At 36.6% G+C, this 24,225-nt stretch overlaps 1 protein-coding gene across 1 annotated transcript; it reads left to right on the top strand.

The window, feature by feature from the left end:
• The first annotated feature begins 4,865 nt into the window (after positions 1-4,865).
• LOC108979770 (uncharacterized mitochondrial protein AtMg00820-like) lies at positions 4,866-5,357 on the top strand. Its single transcript, XM_018969060.1, has one exon. The coding sequence runs from the start codon at positions 4,866-4,868 to the stop codon at positions 5,355-5,357; it is 492 nt and encodes a 163-aa protein (XP_018824605.1).
• Positions 5,358-24,225: the final 18,868 nt, after the last annotated feature.

Raw genomic sequence — 24,225 nt, 5'->3', positions numbered from 1 at the left:
GAGTGACTTCGTAACGAGCGATGCCCAGTTCTACGCCCAGCGCGTACGTGGCCAAGCATCCTCTAACCCCCGCCAACAAAGGGGCCACGAAGTCGGCATGAGAGCGTTACCATCTCGTCCGATTCCATTATTGTCCAACGACAACCTAGGGGATGTCACTCAGTATATTCCGATCCCGTTGTCGCCCAACGACAACCCAGGGGCGTTACTCAGTACATAAAGCTCCCGAATGCCAAAGGAGCTCCACCGAGATAATGTTTCATCTCTGCTTGGGGTCATGATACACACGCACCCAAAAACCATTTCTCACATGAAAATCCAGTTTTCAAATATACACATGAACATGTATGCAATAATGCGAAAACCTAGTTTTCATTTATAAACATGAACATGCGTGCAAATATGCAATGTACGTGACAAGATACAAATATCCAACAACCAACAAAATCATAACATGATCCAGTTACACAAACAACTCCATCCTCCAATCCAACCGACCCCTTTACTCCTCGGACTCAGTCCGGTACAACCAACCAATTCACAGTAAATATGAGTTAGTGCAAAAATACATTTAAATCTCAAAAGTTCTTTGGTAAAATACTTACAACGCTATAATATACTTTTTGAAGGATCAAGAAGATGCTAAAAGTGGCGGCACAACAACATAACAGAGCAAAATGCATTAAGGCCGCAGGTCTCAAAATGCTAGATTTTGAATGGGGACAAATGAAGACTTGAGATTACTAGGGAAGGGCTTAGGGAAGTCGGTGAAGCTAATGGTAGTGGTGGTTGACCATAGGTGGCGGCGTAAAGGGCGGTTGAAGTTTAAAAAGCCCAAAACGGAAATGGAGTTGGATGGGCTTCATCGGTGGCAGATCGGAGCTGAGGATGGGTGGGTTAGGTAGCTGGAGGGTAGCCGGTGATGTGGTGAAGAGGTGGTGGCCAATGGCGGCGCGACGGAGATGCGCGAGTACAAGGAGTGCCGCTGCTTGAAGCCATGCGTGGGAGCTCACGGCGGCGCGAGAGGAGCTGGATATTGGAGGGTATGATGATCACTGGCTGGAGGGGAAGAAAATGGGAGGGGCAGTGACGGCAATGGGTGGTGCACGGCAGTGCTGTTGTGGACAGGGCGCAGAATGGGGGAGAGAGAAGGAAATCGCACGAGGGAGAAGAGAGAGAGAGTAGAAAAGAAATGAGGAGGGAAAGAAAAGAAGAAAAAAAAATGAAAAAGAAAATTGAGGGAAGGAAATGAAGTCCAATCCTCACATCTTGGGTCACACATGATCCAACGAAAAAGATTTTAAAACAGCAAGTCAAATAAATTAATTTAAACGTAGTGATTAAATGAAAATAAAATAATTAAACCCAACAATAAATTAATTTAAAATAAAGAGAAATTTAAATGCATAACAATAATTAATATTAAGAAAGCATATCAAAATAATTTACAGAAATTAAAAATCATAGAAATAAACCAACGAAAAATCCGATAAACTTAAAACAAGAGAATCAATATTTAAATTAATAAAAATAACTATTTTAATTAAAAATACGCTAAAATACGGATTGTTACATGATCTTTACTGAAAACAAGGCTAACACTCCATCCCTCTAAGCTTCACTACCAGAAAAAATGGTTTTTTTGGGCAACATTAAGTTGTAACAACAGCCAGAAGTAGATATGCACTCAAAAACATCACATGCATATAGCATATATTAGAAATAAGTACGTTTACTTTCTGAAAAAGAAAGTACGTAAAAAGGTACCCTTTCCTGCATCTGTATTGTTGGTTTTTTTTTGTTTTTTTTGTTTTTGGTCATCTTAGTTTCAGCTGGTACCTCGTGTCTTTCATGGTGGATCAATCCATTATATGTACTCATATGGTATCTGATCTATCTCTCTCAATTTATGCTTATAATAAGCCTACAAACGAAACTTCCTTGTGCTTAATTTCGTTCATTTTGTTGATTAAATAATGGTTTCCACTTTATTATATCGTGCGTACTAGCTTATTCTGCACTATGTGATGGCTTATATTCCTTCTGCCCTTAATTTTATAAGGAATGATGATAGAATTCAAACAGCTATGCTTCAATCAAGAAACACAGCACAAGATCAGTCGTGCTTCATTCAAGCAACACAGCTTAACACAGCACGTGATCCCAGCAAGTCAACTAATGGCTATACTTAGGAAATAGATCAAATCTGTCAGCTGTATATAGCTGTGTATTTAATTTGTATTTTCTGTATAGCATTCTTTCTATATTTTGTACACTTTCCATAGATGGATCAGCTTGTATATGCTACTATAAATATGGAATGAAAGCACACTCTCTATCTCAACTCGTGGTAGTTTCTTAAAAACTTCTTTATGGTATTAAGAGCCTATACGGGTTGATAGAGAAATGTGTTTTTTTTTTTTTTCCTTTCTATGGATTCCTCTGCATTCTCTGGTTCTTCTACCAACTCAGACCCTTATCCTTACCCAGTATCACAAAATGTCGCCAATTATGTATCTCTCAAATTGAATTCAAACAATTTTCTGCTTTGGAAAACACAAATGCTAAACATACTCAAAAGTTATGATCTTCAAGGATTCATAACAGGTGATGTTTCAACACCATCTCAATTTCTTCTAAATGACTCATCTCAGCCTAACCCACTGTATCAAAAGTGGCGCAGGTCTGATAGATTGGTTAAAGGCTGGCTTACAGCTACACTTTCTGAAGAAGTGTTAGGCATTGTTGTTGGTCTAAACACAGCTTCAGAAGTGTGGAATGCTCTTGTTCATGCATTTGCAAGAGTATCCTCTGATCGAAGTCTTGCTCTTAAGCACAGACTCACCTCCATCACAAAAGGATCTGATTCCTTAAGCGATTACCTAAGGAGGTTTAAGACCATCTGTGATGAACTTGCTGCTATTGACAAACCAGTGGCAGAACACAAGAAGTCTTGGTGGCTTCTCAATGGCCTTGGTAAGGAGTTTGAAGTTTTCACAGCAACCATGCTCAGGCCACCAGTTCCAGCATACTCAGAAGTTGTCACCCTCTTGGAGAGCTACACAGACAGGTATAAAATTGATGCTAACCCTTCACCTGTGGCCTTTTATGGATAGAAGTCCTATAAGCAAAAGAAATCCAATGCAAATCCTGGCTCCTTCACATCAAAGGGTCGTGGTTTTGTACAAGGACAGTCCACTGGCTCCAAAACAAAGGCTGAACAAAGTTTTAACAATCACTCTCGTGGCTCCCCTTCCAACTTCAAATCTGCAAACAAAGAAGAAGTTTTCTGCCAGATTTGTAACAAAAGAAATCACACTGCTTTAAGGTGTTTTAATAGGTTTAATCATTCTTTCACAAATGATAGCCTCCCTCAAGGTTTTGCAGCATTCAAAATGGAAGACAACTCTGAAAATTCTACATGGAATCCTGACACTGGTGCTACTGACCATATGACTGCAAATGAAGGTATTCTTCACTCACTGACTCCTTACACAGGTCATGATGGTATAATGGTAGGTAATGGGAAAGTATTACCTATCACACATGTTGGTCAGGCCATGGTTGGCCCCCCTACATCTCAGATTATCTTAAATGATGTTCTTGTAGTACCTGCTATAAAAAAGGACCTATTGTCTGTTAGCAAGTTAACTACTGATTATCCTCTGAAATTTGAGTTTGATGGACATGATTTTGTGATAAAGGACAGGATAACACAGAAGATAGTGGCAACAGGAAGGAACCAGAAGGGACTATACACTTTTGATGCTGCCTCAAGTTTTCAAAATATGGAGAGCTTCTATTCCTCCAGATTTCGATCCACAAATAAAGTTCAATGGCATCAAAGGCTTGGACATCCAAACTCGAGAATTTTAGACTTTCTCTGTAACAAAAAGTTTATTACTCTTGAGTCAAAACAAACTTCTACACAAATTTGTACTAGTTGTCAAATGGGGAAAGCCTCCAAGTTGCCTTTTCTTTCTAGAGACAGCACTGTTAATGTTCCTTTTGCAAAAATCCATTGTGATTTATGGGGACAAGCTCCTACTCCTTCTAGGGAAAAGTATAAGTTCTATGCTATTTTTGTTGATGAAGCAACCAAATTTTCATGGCTGATTCCTCTCAAACATAAATCTGATCTCCATTCTGCTTTTGTTCAGTTTCACATGCTTGTACAATGTCAATTTGATGCCAAAATTCGTGTCTTCCAAACTGATGAGGGTGGTGAGTTCAATAACACCACACTCCTTGCATACCTTCAAAGTCATGGCATCCTTCATCAAGCTGCCTGTCCCAAAACACCTGAACAAAATGGAACAGCAGAAAGAAAGCATAGAAGTATCACAAACTTAGGTTTGACTATGATGTTTCATGCTAAACTCCCACCTAGGTTTTGGCTAGACTGTTTTTCTACTGCTGTTTTCTTGTTAAACAGATTGCCAACTCCTGTGCTTAACATGGACTCTCCATTTTTTAGACTTTATGCTAAACACCCTGATTATAGCATACTTCGAACTCTTGGGTCTAGATGTTTTCCATATCTTGGAGAATACAGGTCCAATAAGTTTGAACCAAAGTCTTTGCCATGTGTCTTTATTGGCTACAACAACAAACACAAAGGCTACAAATGCCTTTATCCACCAACTGGTCGTATTTTCACCTCAAGACATGTTGTGTTTGATGAATCTGTCCTACCTTATTCTGAACCAACACTCCTCTATGACTCCCCTACAATTGAGGGGGAACTTTCAACCTTCCCTGAATGACACCAGGATATTTCTAAAGAACCTGCAAAGCAGCCATTGCCTTCTGCTTATGCTTTCCCTACAGCCATTCAAATTGAGACCATTTCCCCCTCATCTCCTATGGGTTCAAACCCTATTTCACACACAGATAATCTGCCTCTCTCATCACCACTCATTTCTGTTCCAGCTACTGAGCAGCCAACTCCTTCACCTCATCCTATGCAAACAAGGTCTAGGTGTGGTATTCACAAACCCAATCCTCGATATGCAGACTTGCATGCTCTAACTCCTATTCCTTCTGAACCAAAGTCCATAAAATCTGCACTCAAACATCCTGGTTGGTCTGCTGCAATGGAGGAAGAACTTGATGCTCTTGCCAAAAATCATACTTGGGAATTGGTTCCAAAAACTGAGGGGATGAATATAGTTGGTTGCAAGTGGGTCTATAAAACCAAACTAAAGGCAGATAGCACTCTTGAGAGACTTAAAGCAAGACTGGTTGCAAAAGGTTTTAGTCAAGTTGATGGGGTGGATTTTACAGAAACTTTTTCACCAGCGTTCGAATTGTCCTTACACTTGCCACTATTAAACACTGGAAACTGCACCAATTAGATGTTAAGAATGCCTTTTTACATGGTTTTCTTAACAGTCCTGTTTACATGGATCAACCACCTGGTTATGTAGATCAAAATAGATCTCAGCATGTGTGCAAGTTAAACCGAGCATTGAGAATTCAAGAAAGCATCCTGATCTTTACTGAAAACAAGGCTAACATTCCATCCCTCTACAGTTCACTACAAGAAAAAATGCCTTCCTTGCTCGTACAAGAATACTTAAAACTCCTTATAATTGAAAGGAAAAATGTCATCTTCTCTGTCTGGTAAGTTAAGTATTGAAGTAGACTAGGCCAAATCATATGCTCCTGCCTTATATGAGGCTAACGCGAAACGATTGTACGAGACACCAAAACGTTGCCCTACCTATATTCCCAAGCTGGTTGATTTAGTAGAAGGTAAATGGGAAGATGTGGGTGCTGTCGTGAACTTTCATCTCGCGCACACGGTAAGGGCGACGAAAGTATATTGTATTTTATTTGCAATCATCTCACTGAATTATCAATTTCAACGATCACAACACATGAAACTACTAAAAAATTTTACGGTGTAATTAAGATTGTGTTTAGATGTAGAACTGAGTTGAGTTGAATTAAGTTGAGATGATAAAATATTGTTAAAATATTATTATTATTTTGAGATTTGAAAAAATTGAATTATTTATTATATTTTGTGTTAAAATTTTAAAAAATTGTAATGATGAGTTGAACTGAATTGAGAGATGTTTAATAACCAAACGAAGCCTAAAAGTTGACACCATTAATACCCTTTTAATTTTAGATCTCTTGGTCATTTGTGCGCGCTTTATTTATTATTTTTAATTTACAATGATTATAATATCTTTTTCAAAGTTGTTAGGGGTAATTTGGACTTTCGAAAGGGAAAATGGAATAAATCACTCAGAATAGAGGATTGTATACCCACAGAAAAAAGGAAATTGTGAAAGGGAATAGACAGCTTGTTCAAATATGGTATAAGACATCATCTCATGAATGCATGTACCTGGTTCTTTCAACTCATCATGTATTTTTTGAAATTGTGCCCTTGCCATGATTGTTCAAGCTCAATTATCAAAATAACAGTCAAAGCTTGATTTTGACATTATTAACGTACAGTAGGCACACGAGCAGATGGCTCCTGATTTTGACAATCGTTGATGAGCACCTGAAGACGTACGTGATATGTATTATGATGTCAGCCAAAGAAAAATGAGTTAACGTGGAAGATCACTGAGAAGAAGATTGGCCATTTTTTCCTATAAAAGCCGAAGAGCATTAGTGGCCTGGACACAGTCTTTCATTCCTACTACTAACTGCTTCTACTTCCTGGTACTAAAATACTGAAAACTCTTTATAATTGAAGGGAAAAATGTCTTCTTCACTGTCCGGTAAGTTAAGTATTGAAATAGAGGTCAAGTCATCAGCTCATGCCTTTTATGAGGCTAATGCAAAACAATTGTACAAGATACCAAAACTTTGCCCTACCTGTATACCCAAGGTTGATTTAGTAGAAGGCAAATGGGAAGAAGTGGGTGCTGTCGTGAACAGGCATCTCGTATACTGTAAGGGCAACAAAAGTTTGTTGTTGATCACATGATATTGTATTAGTATAAAACAGTTCTGCTACCTACAAACAATCTTGTGTACTGATTGTGTACCGATTGCTATTAAAAAAAAAAAAAAAAACACAACACGACCTATCTATGACGTCTTAGACGTCTTTGAACCCAATCCGACCCAACTGGTGCCCAACACCTAAAGGATTTTGATGGCTTAGTACATTCTAAGGCAGCGAGTGTTGGAGCCCATGGGTGATGATTACCCCGATCTCACGGCTCGGGAGTTTCTTTCTTCATGGATTTTGACAGTTGGATGGGAACTTTTGTAGTTTCAGGTCCCATAGTAAACTAGTTCAGTTGGAGTGTAAGTATTCCCATGCCATGGCTTAGCAGAGGAAGTTTTTCCTTGTTTCAAGTGAAGGTTGGGAATTTCTTGCTGACGAGGCCTCAAATAAGGAGTTTTCCATTAGAGCCTCTTGGTCTCTAGTTCTCGATGAGCGTAAATTTGAGATTCTCCTTCCTCCTTAGGAAGAAACCCGCATTTGACTGGTACAGGCTTGGTCGGGAGAAACTGTTAGCTCCACTTGGTCGAATGTCATTTTGACTCCCCCCTAACATTGAGAGGTTTCTAATGGTGCCTAGTAGGGCACATGTACTTGGTCGCGAGTTTCTGGGTACCCTGTCTCCTGCGGTTGGTTTAAAAAGAGGGTCACCCCCGGCGGTAGGGGCCAAGAAAAAGAATAAAGTTCATTCGGTGACCAAGCCTTCTGATGAGTCTAGTTCCACTAGGGGTGGAACTTCACCCCCTTGGGCGAGTGGTGGAGAAGTCTTAGGTTGCCCCCAAGTACGTAGGGTCAACTCTCTTGATGAGCTCATGGCCCAGGCTAAAGCTGATTTGGAGCTGGTAATAGAAGCTGAATCTTCCTTACCACCGGCGGCCCCTGCCAAAGTCATGTCTCCGTCTTCTTAGCACACGATAGCCCCAAAAGATGACCTTCATTTGGATGAGGGCAATGTAATTGTAGTTTTGAACCTAGACCTCCTGAACGTGCCTCCCGCGAGCGACTTCCCTCCCTCTTTGGGTGGCTTTGGGGAGTCCTTTCATCTTGAAGGTTCATCTTGAACAGTTGCCTGTTGCCTGAACAGTCTCAGGTGGGATCACTCCAGAGATACCCTTCATTTTTCCCGGCCTATCCTTCGCCAGTGCGAGTAAGGTGTCGATACCTTCCTTGCCTTTCAACACTTCTCAGGTGGGAGGAGGTGAACCCTCTCCAACAATCCCAACATGCGACCTTCTAGCCATGCCATATTGCGAGTGCCTGCTCGGGAAGAGGGCAAATCAATCCCGTCTGAAAAAATAGCAAGAGTATCTACTCAGTCGACCACCAACACTCCACTTCCAGTCTCCTCCCCTCATTCGACAACCCCAATTATGTCTGACTAGGAGACCTTTGTCCCTGGAGAGACTATCAGATTGCTTTTTCGTATCCCTGATATCCATAATCATCGGGTTCTTGGCAAGGTGGTTCCTCTTCTTGTCAAGGTGGCTCTTCTTGGGGTGCACGCTCACGCCACGAGGAGGCTTTCATTCCACCATTTGCATCGCATCATTCTTTTGCTGGTAAGTTTTCGTGTCTTCGGAGTTTGGTTTTCCTTACTCTATTTTTTGACTTGGTTGGATTTCCCAGGGAGTTGGCCAGTTGGTGGTTACGCTGGTTGAAGATCATTTAGAGCAAGGTGAGGAGAACCACTCTATACAAACCTTCATTGGCAGTACTCATGGTGCTGTTGTCGTCGCCCGGGCTAAGAATGAGAAGATGGCTAAGGAACTGTCTCCGGTCGAGTGCACTTCTTGCCAACTCAGAGATGAAGTTGCTTCCTTGTGTCAAGGTTGACTCCCTCAAGTCGGAAGTGGCGAACTCTATGGAGGAGGTAAGCCGATATAGAGTCAAAGCCGAAACTAGCATAATGGAATGAGACAATTTGGCAGCTTAGCTTAGTCAAATGGAAAAAGAGATCGAGGAACTAAAAAAGGCGAAGGCTAAATTTTTGATTGATTTTCCTTCTATCATCAATGTTAAAAAAGTAAGATACTAGTGATGAAATCTAATTCAGATCATGGCTTGGTGAGTGATGAGACTTCTCTATGGGGCCTAGTTGATAGTCTATAGTGATCTTTTATTTTATTTTATTTTTGTTTGAGGACAAATAAAGTTTTAAGGTTGGGGGTGTTTGATGACTTGAATAATTTAGTATATTTTATCACTTCTTAACTCTAAATTTTAGTCTAATTTTATTTATTTTTGTTGATTTTAAGCTTCATTTTTGTCATTTAAAATTTATTTTAAATTTGAAGAAAATGAAGATCAAATTTTACAAGCCTATCATCTAAGAACTCTCTCATTTAAATAAAGATATTATTTGAATATAGGAGCTACTAAATAAAAAAGAAAAATGTACGCAATACGTATACTTATTTTGTTTTTAAATGAAGACCAATAATATGGCTTACGTGAGATTTTTGACCTCTTGAACGGATATACACTAACGTGGATTTGACTTGGTTTGAGATGCGGCATGCCTGAGATTCGGGCCTTCTCTTGGATGAACAGCTAGGCACGACACTGAAAAGGGAGCAGCTAATTCTGGAAGACGCACGAAACGGATTGGGGGGCAGCATTTTTCTGGAATTAAATTTTCTTTATTCTAAGAAAACGATATAATCTAGTTTTGAACTATATTTCATTTTCTATGTTAATTTGAAATAATTCTCTTAAATGTTTGTCTGATTTATTCTGACTTTATTGCTTCTAACTAACTGATCATTAATTAGATAATTTTAATCTTGTAATTTATTGTCGAAAGAGGGAATTATATGATAGATCTTGGATATTTCGGCATAGGTAAATATAGAGATCGAAAGACTTATATGAACCTATGTAATATTAAAATCACTGATCTTATTGCTTTCTTGCTTTAATAATTTGCATACTCTTGTCTAAAATGATGAGCAAGAATAATTTTCAATTGACTATCGAAAGAGGCTTTTGGATATTTGTAGAGATTTGCTAGCAAACAGAGAGAATTAAATTCAATTAGTTAGATGAGTAAAGCATAGTGAGGAATTAGGTGAAATCGATTTCCTAGAACTTTTCTTTCTCATTGATTTGATCTTTGAACAATATCTTTCTTTTCCTTTGAGTATTTTATTTGAATAAATTTTATTTTAATTTGCAATTACAAAAAATTTAGTGACTTTTCTAAATAAAGTCAAGATTAGTATAATTTCGGTATTTGTCAAAAGTAAGTTTCCAATCCTTGAGGACAATACTCTTCTCATCACTTTACTATAAAACTATGATACTGTGCACTTGCAGTTTTGCAACGATCAAGTTTTTGTATAGACTATGAACTAGGCCCCATAGAGAAGTCTCATCACTCACCAAGTCATGATCTGAATTAGATTTCATTACTAGTATCTTACTCATTAGATAGAAGGAAAATCAATAAGCAATTTGTCAAGTAAAAGTTAAGCTTTTACTTCAACCTAAAGCTAAGACTTTGAGTGAGTGTGTGATACAGTCAATTTAACTCCAAACCACCTGCAGACTCAGATAAAAGTAGAATAACTAATATCAGCAGAATTCTCTCAAAACTTCACCCTATAAGTTCAGTTTTTAGAAATCCTCTCCACTAATGTAGTCAAACATCAAAATCAAAGACCAAAGATATTTAATCAGGTTGTAATGATAGGCCACAGGGTGAGGGCTAAAATATAAATGAATATGGAAAATCAAAGCAAACTGAGAAAATACTTGGTGGAAAAAACATGAAAGAGATATCCACAAGATTCAAACTGAAATTACCCAAGTACCCCTGTAACGCAGAGGAAATATCTGTCAATTCACTCAACAAATTGGTTAGTATTCAATCATGTAATTAATTTAATAATTAAACAATAACTTAAAATAAATAAATTGCATAACACTATGATTGGTATCGAAGGGAAACCCTTTAAAGAACTCTTTAAAGGTAAAACCTTCGGGGCAACCAAATCTAGGAAAGTCAATTTTATTATTTGAAAATCAATTACAAGTACTCATCAATTAGAAAACCTTTGTAACTTGACGCTCTTACTTGCCCAGACAAACGACCCATTTGTCTTCTACCTCAGTAGCAAGCAGAACCTCTGGCAATTTTCAAATATTGTCTTTCCTCCTAGAACTCTAGGGGCTGAAGTTCAATCATACGATCATCCACGCTCGAAGAACAATCACACTCAAAGAGAGATCACAAATATGAAAATTCACTAAAGAATTTTCTCATCAAAATAATGCACTAGAAAGTGCTCTACAAAATATGTAGATCTGAATCCCTCTGGATCCTAACCAGTAGGATCCTTTAAATAAACAATCTGAAAAGAGTCCCAGTTGAAGTAGGATTCTGCTGACGGGCAAAATCTATCGTGAAGACATCTCCTGACAGATTGATGACATGTCGCGATAGCTCTTCTATGTAGTTACTGAACTGTATTCAACTTCTGTTTTGGATAAATGCAGATCTTTTTGAATTCCAATTTCATGTTGCTGACTTATCTAACCAACCTTAAAGACTCCTAGATAAACTTAATGTTGTTTAAATAAAGTAAACAATTATTTTACATTCATTCAAATTCAAACTTATTGATAATATAAACTCTATCATTTTAGTCACCTGATCCTATACAAACTTATCAACTTAGTCACCTAGTCCTAGCAGAACTTTACATCTACAATCTCCCCCTTTGGCAGATTGGTGACAAAGTCAACTTGAGGAATGTCTTGCATTTACAATCTCCCCCTTTGGCAGATTGGTGACAAAACCAACTTGATGAATGTAAAGTGTATCTGAGATAAACACAACCAGTAAACCAAGATCTCGTGAAGCATCATTAACTAATATTAGAAGTTTAGTTCAAACCATTCACTTGAAAACAATGAAATTAGAATTGAAACTGAATTAAACCATATTTCACAAGATTTAAAAATTAATCCAAAGTCTAATCTTGTTTTAGTCCAACCTTAAATTATGTCCAGCAAAAATAAACTTTCTCCCTTTTAACATCATACATCTCCCCCTCAACAAATTCATTTCAGCAGCAAATTCTATAACTCCCCCTAAATTCTCAATGCCAAAATATTTTAATTTGCTCTAGTACTCCCCCTTTTTGTCACTAATCTGACAATACCCATAAGAGAATTAATACCACTTATGTGTGCCGAGATGAAAAAACTAAGCAAGCCATGATAAAAAACTCTCATGTGTATCAACTTCTCATGGATAAAATGCACCTAATGTATGAGCATGAATTTATGTCAATCAATGAGCAAATGATTGAGACAACTTGGTATGCACTGAGATAAAACTGAAATGTATAATCACATAACTCACAAAAAATCATCTTCAATACATGAATAAAATACTTTCATATGATCAACTATGTCAATGCCCATTCTACCCAATCAAAATCGCAGCCTCAACATCAACAATCAAAATCCGAATTTTCAGATGTTGATGTGCCGTAATCTAGAACTGGAGGAAGAGAGTGATTTGAATAAACTCAAAATTTTACCGTGAATCTGTGATGGAGAGCCTTTAGTCAAGAAACTGGAACTCGAGTATTTCTCCCAAGTAAATCGTAGAAGGTATGGAAGAGATGAGGAAGGCTACAGCTTGCATATAGAGTGTGTTGTGAGCTATGTATGGGAAGATTTAGAGAAATCAACTCGGGGGCTGGGTGTGTGACATAAGTCACTTAAGTGACTAAGGACCGTGCACGTGCTTTGTGCCTTAGAGTCCCACTAGGACTTAGAAACAAAACAGAGACCCACCACAGTGACTTAAGCCAATATATCAGAAACCAAGTCCCGGACTTAAACCAACATCTAACACTTCAGAGATATCGGGACATATAAGGAGTCTGGGTCATATTTGACTAACTGAAGTCACTTAAGAGTTACCCGTGCCATGCACTGACTCTTGTCATAAAGTCCCACTGGGACATAAAATAGAGACCCACACTATTACTTTCAGACTTATGCATCAAATGCAAAAATACCCAAAACTAGCACAGACCAAAAAAAATATAAAGGAAAAAAAATCAACAAAATAGCTAAATACATATTTTATATTTTGTTTTTCCATTTTTTTAAAAAAAATTAATCTTTTTTCTTTTTTTTTTTTTAAAAAAAAAAAGAGGCAATGAACATGCCTAATTGCATCTCAGTTCGAGCATAATGTTACTCAGAAAATAAATTCAATAGATTACATCCTATAATTTGCAACAATCACTATGGATGGTCACTCCTCATAAGATCATCAATGTCAAAGTTCATGTGAGTGTGTGAGTGAGTAACCTTATATCATAGTCCTTTTATGTCTTCTTTCTTCAACATATTTTTGAGACCTTTATTTATAGATATTTTTTGCTTCTTATAGATGCTCACAAGAGTTTGCTACTCACCTTAAAAGTCAAACTTTATGCTAGGGCCTAAATATATGAGCATCTCTTCCAAACACTAGTGTGCACAACCCCTTTCATGTCCATTTTTATTGCTCATCTTTTTCTGTAATGATTTGAGCCACGATTCTTTCTATAAGAACTTAAGGGATAGATCCGTGTATGGTGTTTGTCTTTTTCCGCAATAATATAACATCGACTTTTTCTATATGGATCAACTATTTGTGTTTGGCAATGGAAGATCTCTTTATTTTTGTACTAGGTTCAACTAGTAATAGTCAATTCAAGGCATGAACTCCTCTATGGTGAGCATCTCAATAATAAATATGGAACTTAATTATAAGGTGCATACACATAAGTTTCTTACAGTGCTTTGTAAATGAATTTTGTCAAGATGACTCAAAGGGTTAGTATACCCAAAGTGAACTACACAAAGTAGAGAGATGCAAAAGTTCAAAAATTTATTTTGTGAAAACACATGTGCTTAAAACTTTGATATATCAAGCATGTACTTCCCAAAAACAATTAGAAACAAATCAGAAATTTTTTATTTATTTATTTAAAAACTGAAAACATAAACATAAATTAAAAACAAAAAAAATAAGATGTATGTCCTAGACTAATAAAATGAACTACAAGGAATGCAAGAACATGCAAGTGGTCCTATCAATTAATGTGACACAACATCTTTTTTGACCACCCACTTTACTTTAAATTTTGGCTTATTATTTTCATCAACACCACTTTGTATGATGTTTTCTTTATTGTGAAGGTAAAATTTTGCTAGTTCACCAAGCTTTAGAGTTATGAAGGTGATTTGTTGACTCATCTTATCAACTTGATTTTCTAGAGTTTTTCTCTTATTTTTTAGCTTTCTTTCACCTCCATTTTTCTTCACTTTATTCAAGTTAAAACAAAATGGCCTTATATGGCCAAGAATACCACAACGATGACAAGTAGGAATAAACTTACCTTTGGACTTACCTTGGTTGGGCCTCTTTGTCATTGATCTATCGTGTGAGGCTCTTGAAACATGAGTTTTAGACACAGCTTTGTTTGGAGTTTCCTCATCTTGACTTCCTTTAATAAACATGATACTTTTTGATGAAGTGGCAACGGATGATGAGCCTTTAAGTTCCATACATTGGGAAGTCATATATCCCAAACCCGTGCGATCACAACTAGATCTTTGAAAACTCAACATCTCTTCTAATTTTTGTGTTTCTGTTTTTTGCTTGCACTCCTGAAACTTTTCCAATTCTTTTTCAAGTGTAGCCTTTTCAACCTTCAATCTTGATATCTCAACTTCAGAACTTTTCAGTGCCTCGGAAAGATTATTCTTTTTATTCTCAACAACTGTGAGTTTATTGTACAGCTTCTTTTTGAGTTTTTTCAACTTGACCACTTCTTCACATAAATCATTATAAGCGTCATGTACACTCAACTTATGGTCAGCATCAACAAGATAAGTTGAGAGTTTATTTTCAGTCATTATTAACAGTTCCTTAAGTGATGTAGAGGAAGAGAAGTTGTTGAGAGTTTTGCGATAACACAAGATGGCATTGGATTGGACCATCTCGTACATCAAAGGAACTAGTCCTTTAATTTGAATGCACAAGATTTTAATGGTGGATAATTTTAAACCGATCATCCAAGCCCAGAGGAGACTGAATCCATCGATGCAAGAAGTGGTGCCTAAAGAGGTATTGAAGATGTTAGATGCCGGGATCATTTATCCAATCTCAGATAGTGTATGGGTAAGTCTAGTGCAAATTGTTCCAAAGAAAGGAGGGATAACCCTGATCAAGAATGGCAACAATGAACTCATACAGACGACGACTATCATGGGATGGCGACTATGCATAGATTATCGAAAACTTTATGATGCAACTCGGAAAGACCATTTTCCCTTATCGTTTATTGATCAAATGCTAGAAAGAATTGCCTGTCACACCTACTACTGTTTTCTAGATGGATATTCTGGTTACAATCAAATAGCCATTGCACCCGAGGATCAAAAGAAGACCACTTTCACCTGTCCTTACTGCACTTTTGCATATAGGTGCATGCCTTTTGGTCTTTGCAATGCTTCAGTCACTTTTCAAAGATGCATGATGTCCATATTCTCAGACATGGTGGAAAAGTTTTTAGAAGTCTTCATAGATGACTTCTCGGTTTTTGGTCACTCTTTTGATAACTGCTTATCTAATTTATCTTTGATTTTGCAAAGATGCAAGGAGGCAAATCTTGTTTTAAGTTGGGAAAAATGTCACTTCATGGTCAAGGAGGGAATAGTGCTCAGCCACCGCATTTCCTTCAAGGGAATTGAGGTCGACTGAGCAAAGATCGAAGTTATTGACAAACTCCCACCACCAACCAATGTGAAAGGCATGAGGAGCTTCTTGGGTCATGCCAGGTTCTATCGTTGATTTATAAAGGATGATTTTTCCCAAATTACTAAACCTTTATGCACTCTGTTGATTAAAGATGCTCGGTTTGAATTTTCTGATGAATGCTTACATACTTTTGAAACATTGAAAAATAAATTAATTTCAGCACCTATCATTGTATCACTGATTGGAACTTACCTTTTGAATTATTGTGTGATGCCAGTGACTATGGTATAGGGGTTGTTTTGGGGCAGAGAAAAGATAAAATTTTTCATGTTATTTATTATGCAAGTCAGACCTTAACAGGAGCTCAACTTAGTTATGCTACTACTGAAAAAGAATTCTTATAGCAGTTGTGTTTGCCTTTGACAAATTTCACTCTTATTTGATAGGTTCGAAGGTGGTCGTCTACACCGATCACTCAGCTCTTAAATACTTGTTGTGGAAGAGGGATGCCAAACCAAGACTGTTAGGATAGATTTTGCTACTACAAGAGTTTGATTAGGAAATAAGAGATAAGAAAGGTACCGAGAATGTAGTGGCCGACCACTTATCTCACCTTGAGCTTAAAGAGGTGGCTGGCGAGGAGAATTTCCCAATTAATGAGACCTTCCCGAACGAGCAATTAATGGCTATACAAGTAGTTTCATGGTATGCTGACATGGTAAATTATTTGGTGTCCAAAATGCTACAAGCCAAAATGACATATCAACTAAAGAATAAGTTCTTCTCCGACTTGAAATATTATTTTTAATTATGAGGAGCATTTTCTATACCGGCACTGCATAGGCCATATAATAAGGAGATGTGTGCCCGATGAGGAGATGGTAAGCATACTAGGACATTGCCAGTCATTGGAAGCGGGGGGCCACTCTGGTGGAGCAAAAAGAGCAGCAAAAGTTTTACAAGGCGGCTTTTATTGGCCGAGTATTTTCAAAACTCTTTTAATTTTGTTAATTTATGTGATCATTGTCAAAGGGTTAGCAACATTTATAGGAAACATGAAATGCCTTTAAACAATATTTTAGTGATTGAATTATTTGATGTTTAGGGTATTGATTTCATGGGTCCTTTTCCATCATTATATTCTAACAAATTTATTTTGGTTGATGTAGATTATGTCTCCAAATGGGTGGAAGTGGTCGCCTTGCCAACCAATGATGCAACTCTAGTAGTGAATTTCCTGCGGAAGAACATTTTTTTTCCGATTTGGCACTCCTAGGGCCACATGGATATGGGTTGGCATAAGTCGGATGAACAAATGCTGGTAAAACCGAACAAGAGCTAGCAGCGACACTAGTGCTGCTTTGTACACTAGAACTTGAAGCTACACTAGAGTTGACACTACATGCGAAACTAGACATGGGAGCGGAAGTATCCATTGTAGTAAAAGAAAAGTTCCATGGGTATTTCAACAGTTCTTCAAAAAAATTTAAACATAAATAATTAGACCAAATATTCAAGTTCAACACTAACTACAATAAATACTCCAAGAAAGCATCACCTGGTTACTCCATAGGTATGGGTAGGCAGTTGGAGGAGGTCCCATCATTGGTACGACGAAACTATACAAGGCAGCGGAACTACTCAAGGCAGGAGTACTTGATGCGGCAGGGGAAGTAGAGTTTCATGGGTGTTGCTGCATTTCTTCGTAAAAAATTTAAACATAACTAATTAGGCCAAATATTCAAGTTCAGAAAATTAAAGCACACTAACTACAATAAATACTCCAAGAAATCATCACCTGGTTGCTCCATGGATATGAGTAGGCAGTTGGAGGAGGTAGCATCATTAGTATGGTGAAACTATACAAGGTAGCAAAACTAGTCAAGGTTGTAGTACTTGACGTGGCAGTGGAAGTAGATCTCCATGGGTATTGCTGCAGTTTTCCAAAAATAAATTAAAAATAAATAATTAGACCAAATATTCAAGTTCATAAAATAAAGCACTTGAACTACTTTATCATTCAACGATCACCTGGTTGCTCCATGGATATGGGCAGGCACTTGGAGGAGGCACAAAAGGTGGTAACCACGCATGAGGCACTGGACCGTAATAACTTGGCATGTAGTTTGAAAAGTTTGGATCAAGTGGTCTTGATATGTCCTCACATATAGCAACGTAATGTTAATCAAGCCAAGTGGACAATGACTACACATAAAATAAACACAAGCCAACTGTTGAAAGAGGTGTACAATACCTGGGTTGATGGATTGGTGATAAGAGTTGTTATGCAGGATGCGTCTTCTTTCTTTTTCTCCCTCTAGCTCAATAATGAAATAAAGTGGGTGGTTGTCAACAATGAAAACAAGAAATTCGGGTATTGGTATATATTACTAGAGACGTACGTTATTACTTAATGCCAACTTTAATGTCATTCCATTTGGTTCATACTCTCCAATATTGCACCATTAATGCCTCATGTTCACGCCATAAATCGTTCACATGAGAACCTCTGGCATCAGGCCTTCATCTCACACGCGTATATAATAAAGTATATGATCTAAACATACAATACACGTATATAATTAACTTAATATACGAACTCTACATGACAAAACCATATATACAAATAAATATTATGCTTGGCCGGCATTACTACTTAGTTGACAATAGCTAATTTGTTTGTATAGCTCTAATAGATAGTACTTAATTAGCTAGTTAATTTATCACTCTGTTCTTTTGTTATAGAACATATATCCAACAAGGCCTCATTTCTTTTTGACATAAAAAAAGTGCAATAACTTGGGCTTCCCCAATTACATAACAAACCAATAAACAAACTAGGAGAAAAACTTTTCAACTTTCTTTTCCATTTTTCATCTTTAAGATTTTATGCCAAAATTTACAACCAAAATAGGATACTTGAAAAAGCTACATTCTCATCCCATTTCACCAAAATGGACAAATTATACATGTATAACCATACAAATGCCACCCAACTGCAAAAAAAAGGGAACCAAATTTTGTTTTTCCTTCCAAGAAATTTCACAAACATCATGAGAGCACATCCATAAATCCCACAGTCCCAAAGTCAAAGAAAAGAAAAACAGAAATGTGGACTGACAAATGATGGGGGAGCTAAGTGTCAATGCGCAGACAAAAAATACCCATAATTTATGCATTTAGAAAGGAAAAAAAAAAAGATCTTATTTATCCTGGAACGTATCTTGCATGCATGGATATAGAGTTCATGAATTTCAACCTCTTAAATTTGATATTGTGCAGATGAGACAAGAAATGAGATATGAGAGAGAGGAAGAGATCTGAAGTAGAAGAAGGCAACGAAATGGTGAGATCTGACGCCGAGGAAGAGAACGAAATGGTGCACTGCCGTTTTCTCCTTCAAGTTGATGAATGAATTGGGCTGCGTTTTCACTCTTCCTGCTCGGTTCTTCATTCTCTTTGATTTTTGTTTTTTTTTTTTAATATAATTGCTGACATGGCATTTTGCCAAGTTAGTGGGGTTTGCAGGCAGGCACAGATTTGTGCCTGTCTGTAGCACTATTGGAATGTAAAAGTGTGGCCATAAGTAAATTTAAGAAAACGATGTTGAGATTAGATCATGATATAAGGCATTGAAAATCAATAATAACTATATGCCACAGAAATTTGGATGGAAAGTAGCAGACATAAAATATTTGTGACTAAACCCATGCAGCCCTTTATCCTATAAAACCCAAGAGCATCAATAGCCTGGAAACGACATTGTTTGGATTAAGAAATCATTTCAACTCTCTCATTTCATCTAGTCTAATTATTATGGTACGGTTTGAATAGTGAGATGGGATGAGATAGTTTTTCAAATTATTATTATATCAACTATTTATATAGGGATACTATATTGGAATATTTTTGTAGTTTGGGATGTGACCCGGGCGAACATCACTAGTACCGGACATTTTTTTATTCAACCGTAAGGAAACAAGTAATTAATAGAAGAAAAAGATTACGAGGAGGTTTGGATAGTGAGTTTAAATGAGATGAAAGTTGAAAGTTAAATAAAATATTGTTAGAATATTATTCTTTAATATTATTATTATTTTAGAATTTGAAAGTTGAATTGTCTATTATATTTTATGTGAAAATTTAAGAAATTTGTAATGATACGATGAGATGAGATGAAGCGCATTTAGTAACGAGAACATAACTTTTCCAAATTTTTAAATAAAATATAATAAATATTAACTTTTTAAAATTTTAAAATAAAATAATATCACCATCTAAGTTGTTTCTTTATCGTTGAAGAAAAAAATGTCCGGTACTAGTGTTGTTCGCCCGGTCACGTTCTAAACTACAAAAACATTCCAATATAGTGTCTCTACATAAATAGTTGATATAATAATAGCCTGAAAAATGTCAAAAAAATCAAAACAGATAGGTAAAGAATAAAAATTTTATCTCCTCCCTCCTGGCTCAGTTTTTATTTTTATTTTTAAGTTTTGGATATTTTGTGATATTCGGATATCTCAAGATTTTTTTAATAGTAATAAAATGATATATATTTATGAATAGTAATAAAATAGTTTGAATTCAGATATTTTATTGGATTTCGAGAAATGAGAGAGAAAAAGTTAAATAAAAATATCATAAAGTTAAAAATTATTTGAATATCATTTTTAATATCATTTTTGTATTGAAATTGGAAAAAATTTATTTTTTTATGTTTGGTTGGTAAGTTTGGTAAAGTTATATTGGGTTTTATGTATAGCTAATAATTAGATGAAATATTTGAAAATTTGAAACTGAAATGTATTTTGTGTTTTAGTGATATTTAGAAAATAATTATGAGAAGTTTTGTTAATATCTGAGAATATCTCATTATCTTGACAAGGCCTAAGTTATTGTCCAAACCTATCTTAGGGAGCACCAGTGTTACAGGATCTGAAGGAGAATCGGGAATCGATCAACTGGAAATGGTCGACTAAGCGACGATGCGATGTAGGTGTTAATACAGTAGTTACCTCAGATTACTACTTGTATTTGTAGAGTTCAATCTCCATCACTCTTTTGATCACAACCATATGGATTAATATTGTAATCTCAGTTGTTTAGTATGTCATTATGTATGAAGTATGTTTTAAGTATTTGGGATATTTCGGTTTGGTGCATAGTATTGCTAAAAAGAAAAATTATCCGCTGCGAATATTGCATAATGCTAGATGAATGTTAGGAATATTGCATCTTATATGTCATGAACGGGGGCAGGTAACCTTGTGTTGCATGTCTCGACGCTTCAAATGTCCGTCCGATCCCAAGCGGAATTTGCGGGCGTCACAACCAGAGACTTTATCTTCGAAAATAACAGAAGAAATTTCCCTAGGACAATCTTCGATCCAAACAATTTCAACAACCAGATTCTTGGCATATTGAGCAGCAGCATGTGCAGCCATATTTTCATCCCTCTTAACAAATACTAGCCTCCAATGGATCTGACTTGAGAGTAAGGATTGAATGTCCCCAATTAGCTGTCCATTCCAAGAGCAGTCCAGACTTTTGCCATGTATGCTATCGATCACTTGCTTGGCATCACCCTAAAAAATAACATAAGAAGTTTTCAATTCATGACACAATTGCATAGCTCTCAGTAAGGCATAACATTCAGCCAGGAAAACATATGAGACATGTGGTCTAGGAGCAGATCAGACCACCTCTGCATCTTCCCTACTATCCCTCAATACTACATCAAGCCCCATGGTACTTGTTTCAGAGACAAAAGTTGCATCAAAGTTAACCTTAGTAAAAGGTTCCTCAGCTGGTGTCCACATCACTCGATCAACAACTGCCTGCAACTGTGCTTCAACCCCTGTAAGCTGATGAGTTTGAACTTGATTCACATCCTTAAACACCTTAAGATCATTCACAGCAAATGTATAAAGCACTAATGGACTTTGGAACTTCTAATAAAAAACCCACCTATTTCTTCTTGCCCATAACTTGTAAAATACTGTAGCCACTTGTTCTAACTGAGTAACTTCTATCCTCATATTCATATCTTTCCATAAAGCAGTAAAGTCTTCATATACTGTATTCCACTTCTTAAGAGGACTAGCTTGTTCTCCCCACCTAGAAGACTGACCTTGATTCTGTCTTTTAATCTCTAAATCCACAAAATATGCAGACTTTACAGTAAACATTCCTTTTGAAGACTTCACCCAAATTAGCTTGTCTTTTGCCCCTCTTTGACTGATTAGGAGACTGCAGATCAACTGAGCATCTTCTGCAATGTACACTTCTTCGGTCAACTCTGTATTCCACTCATACTTCTCTTCATTTATTAAAGCTGCCACTCTAGCATTTGTGTCCAACACAGGAACAAGAGTTAACACTTTATAGGTAGAAGGTCTAGGAAGCCACCTATCATGCCACATCTTAATAATCTCCCCCATTCCCTACCCTCCACACAGAACCTGCCTTAACTAAGTCTATGGAAGACCAAATTCTTCTCCATATATGAGAAGGAGAAGATCCAATCTTAGACTCTAGTAACTCACAATTCTGAAAATACTTATGCTTAAAAACCTGTGAAACCAATGGGGAAGGATCTTGCAAAAGTCTCCACACTTGTTTTGTTAGCAAGGCTCTATTGAAACTGGTTAAACTACCAAATCCAAGTCCACCCTTGTCTTTCATCTTGCCTAACCTCTCCCAACTTCTCCAATGAATACTCTTGGCAGAATTGTTATGATTCCACTAAAACTGTGACAACATTGCCTCGATCTCTCTTAATCAGCTGGTTGGCAACTTAAACACATTCATGGTATAAGCTGGAATGACTTGTAAAACACTTTTGATCAGGATCTCTTTCCCTGTAGAAGACAACAAAAAAGATCTCCAACTACATATCTGATAAGTGCGATTTTTATATGATTTTTATTACTCTTTTAATTATGAAAAGTGTTAGTTTTTCTTCAATTATATTGATTTTAATCTATTTTTATATATTTTTCTTTGATTTGAAGGAATGAGAAGATTTAGTGCGAAAGGAAAGCATTTTAGTACAAAATAAAAGACTATGGATCTAGAACAACGAGAGCCGATGAGATCTAAAGAGTGCCGATGAGATTTAGGCGAGGAGACTCAATGTCGACCAGAATTGGCGACAAGAGTTAGGCAATAAGTGAAATATTTTACTTCCTAGGCAATAAGACTTGGTGACAAGGCTCTGTGCAGTTAGATTGGGCGACTAGTCTAGCCGACCAACTTAAAAGACCAATATAAACGACATCATGAAAAACAACTAGCAAAGGGTTTGAAAGTAATTTTGATCAAGAAAAAGGAAAAGAAATCACAGAAGGAATCCACAAGAAGTCCAAGTTTGGAATACACTAGGAGACAGCCTGGACATGCTGGAGTGTTTCGATCATAACTCTCTACTCACATATCCGATGGATGCGATGTTGGATGGGTTGAAAAGCTATCTTAAAGGGCTACAATTATCTCTCTAATAAGGATTTCTAAATTCGGATTCCTGGAGTGCGTAAAAGGCTGCCAATATAAGTCTTAAAAGTTAGGCGATTGTTTAAACTGAAATCATGAAAACATTAAGGTTTCTTTTCTACCCTATATATGCATATCATTAGCACAAAATTGAGTGGGGAGAGTCTGAGTTTTAGAGTAAAATAGTCCAAAGTTTAATCCTTAAGTTTTTTTCACAGAGGCGGATCTGGGAGAAGAGGTAAGAACCGCATGCTTTATCAACCGACTCCAACGAAAAGCACTAGTTTAATTCTTTTTCTTTTCAGTTTTCTTATGAACTAAATTTATTTTCTAGAGTTTTGATGTAGTCTAGCATTGAACACAATTTATATTCTAAATTCTTTTATTTTTAATATTTCTATAATTGAGTGTTTATTCCTTGTTCTTAATGGTTGCAATTTTTTAACTAATTATTATTTGATCTATTGAATTGCAATGAGACTGAGAGGTGATTTGTGATTAAAGTTCTAAGATTAAGCACCATTAGTTGAGCAAAAGTAGAGATACTTTACTGCAATTAGAGTGATTTTCAAGAAAAATTCAAAGAACTTAATAAGTCTTTAATTCGTTAAATTCTCATAGAGATATGGGGTTATTAATTGGAGATATTTTTAGTAATGTTCAAGAAAAATATTGAATAGTTAAAGGATTTTTATCATCAACTTGGGATAACTGAAATTCTATAACAATGAATAATAAATTGTGTGGAATTTGCTAGGTGAAATCAAATGCTCTATATATATTTTTTTTTTCTGAAAAAAGATAGGTTCACCTGTACACTAGTGACCCCTCCTCAATTTTATTAATAACCCTTACTTGTGGCGGAGGAAAACCGTGGTTACAAAAACAAGCATCTGGGGTACAAACGATAAACCCAGCATGCGGGAAACACCTAGCCAGAAAAAAAACTAACAAAAACAAGAAAATAAACGAAAAACAC

This window comes from Juglans regia, chromosome 13 (assembly GCF_001411555.2).
Source record: "Juglans regia cultivar Chandler chromosome 13, Walnut 2.0, whole genome shotgun sequence".
NCBI lineage: Eukaryota > Viridiplantae > Streptophyta > Magnoliopsida > Fagales > Juglandaceae > Juglans > Juglans regia.
The sequence above is the reverse complement of the archived record's forward strand: the minus strand, read 5'-3'. Positions and strand labels throughout refer to the sequence as shown.

Coding starts and splice junctions, on each gene's coding strand:
- LOC108979770 (XM_018969060.1), top strand. CDS start 4,866: ATGGGTTCAAACCCTATTTCACACACAGATAATCTGCCTCTCTCATCA.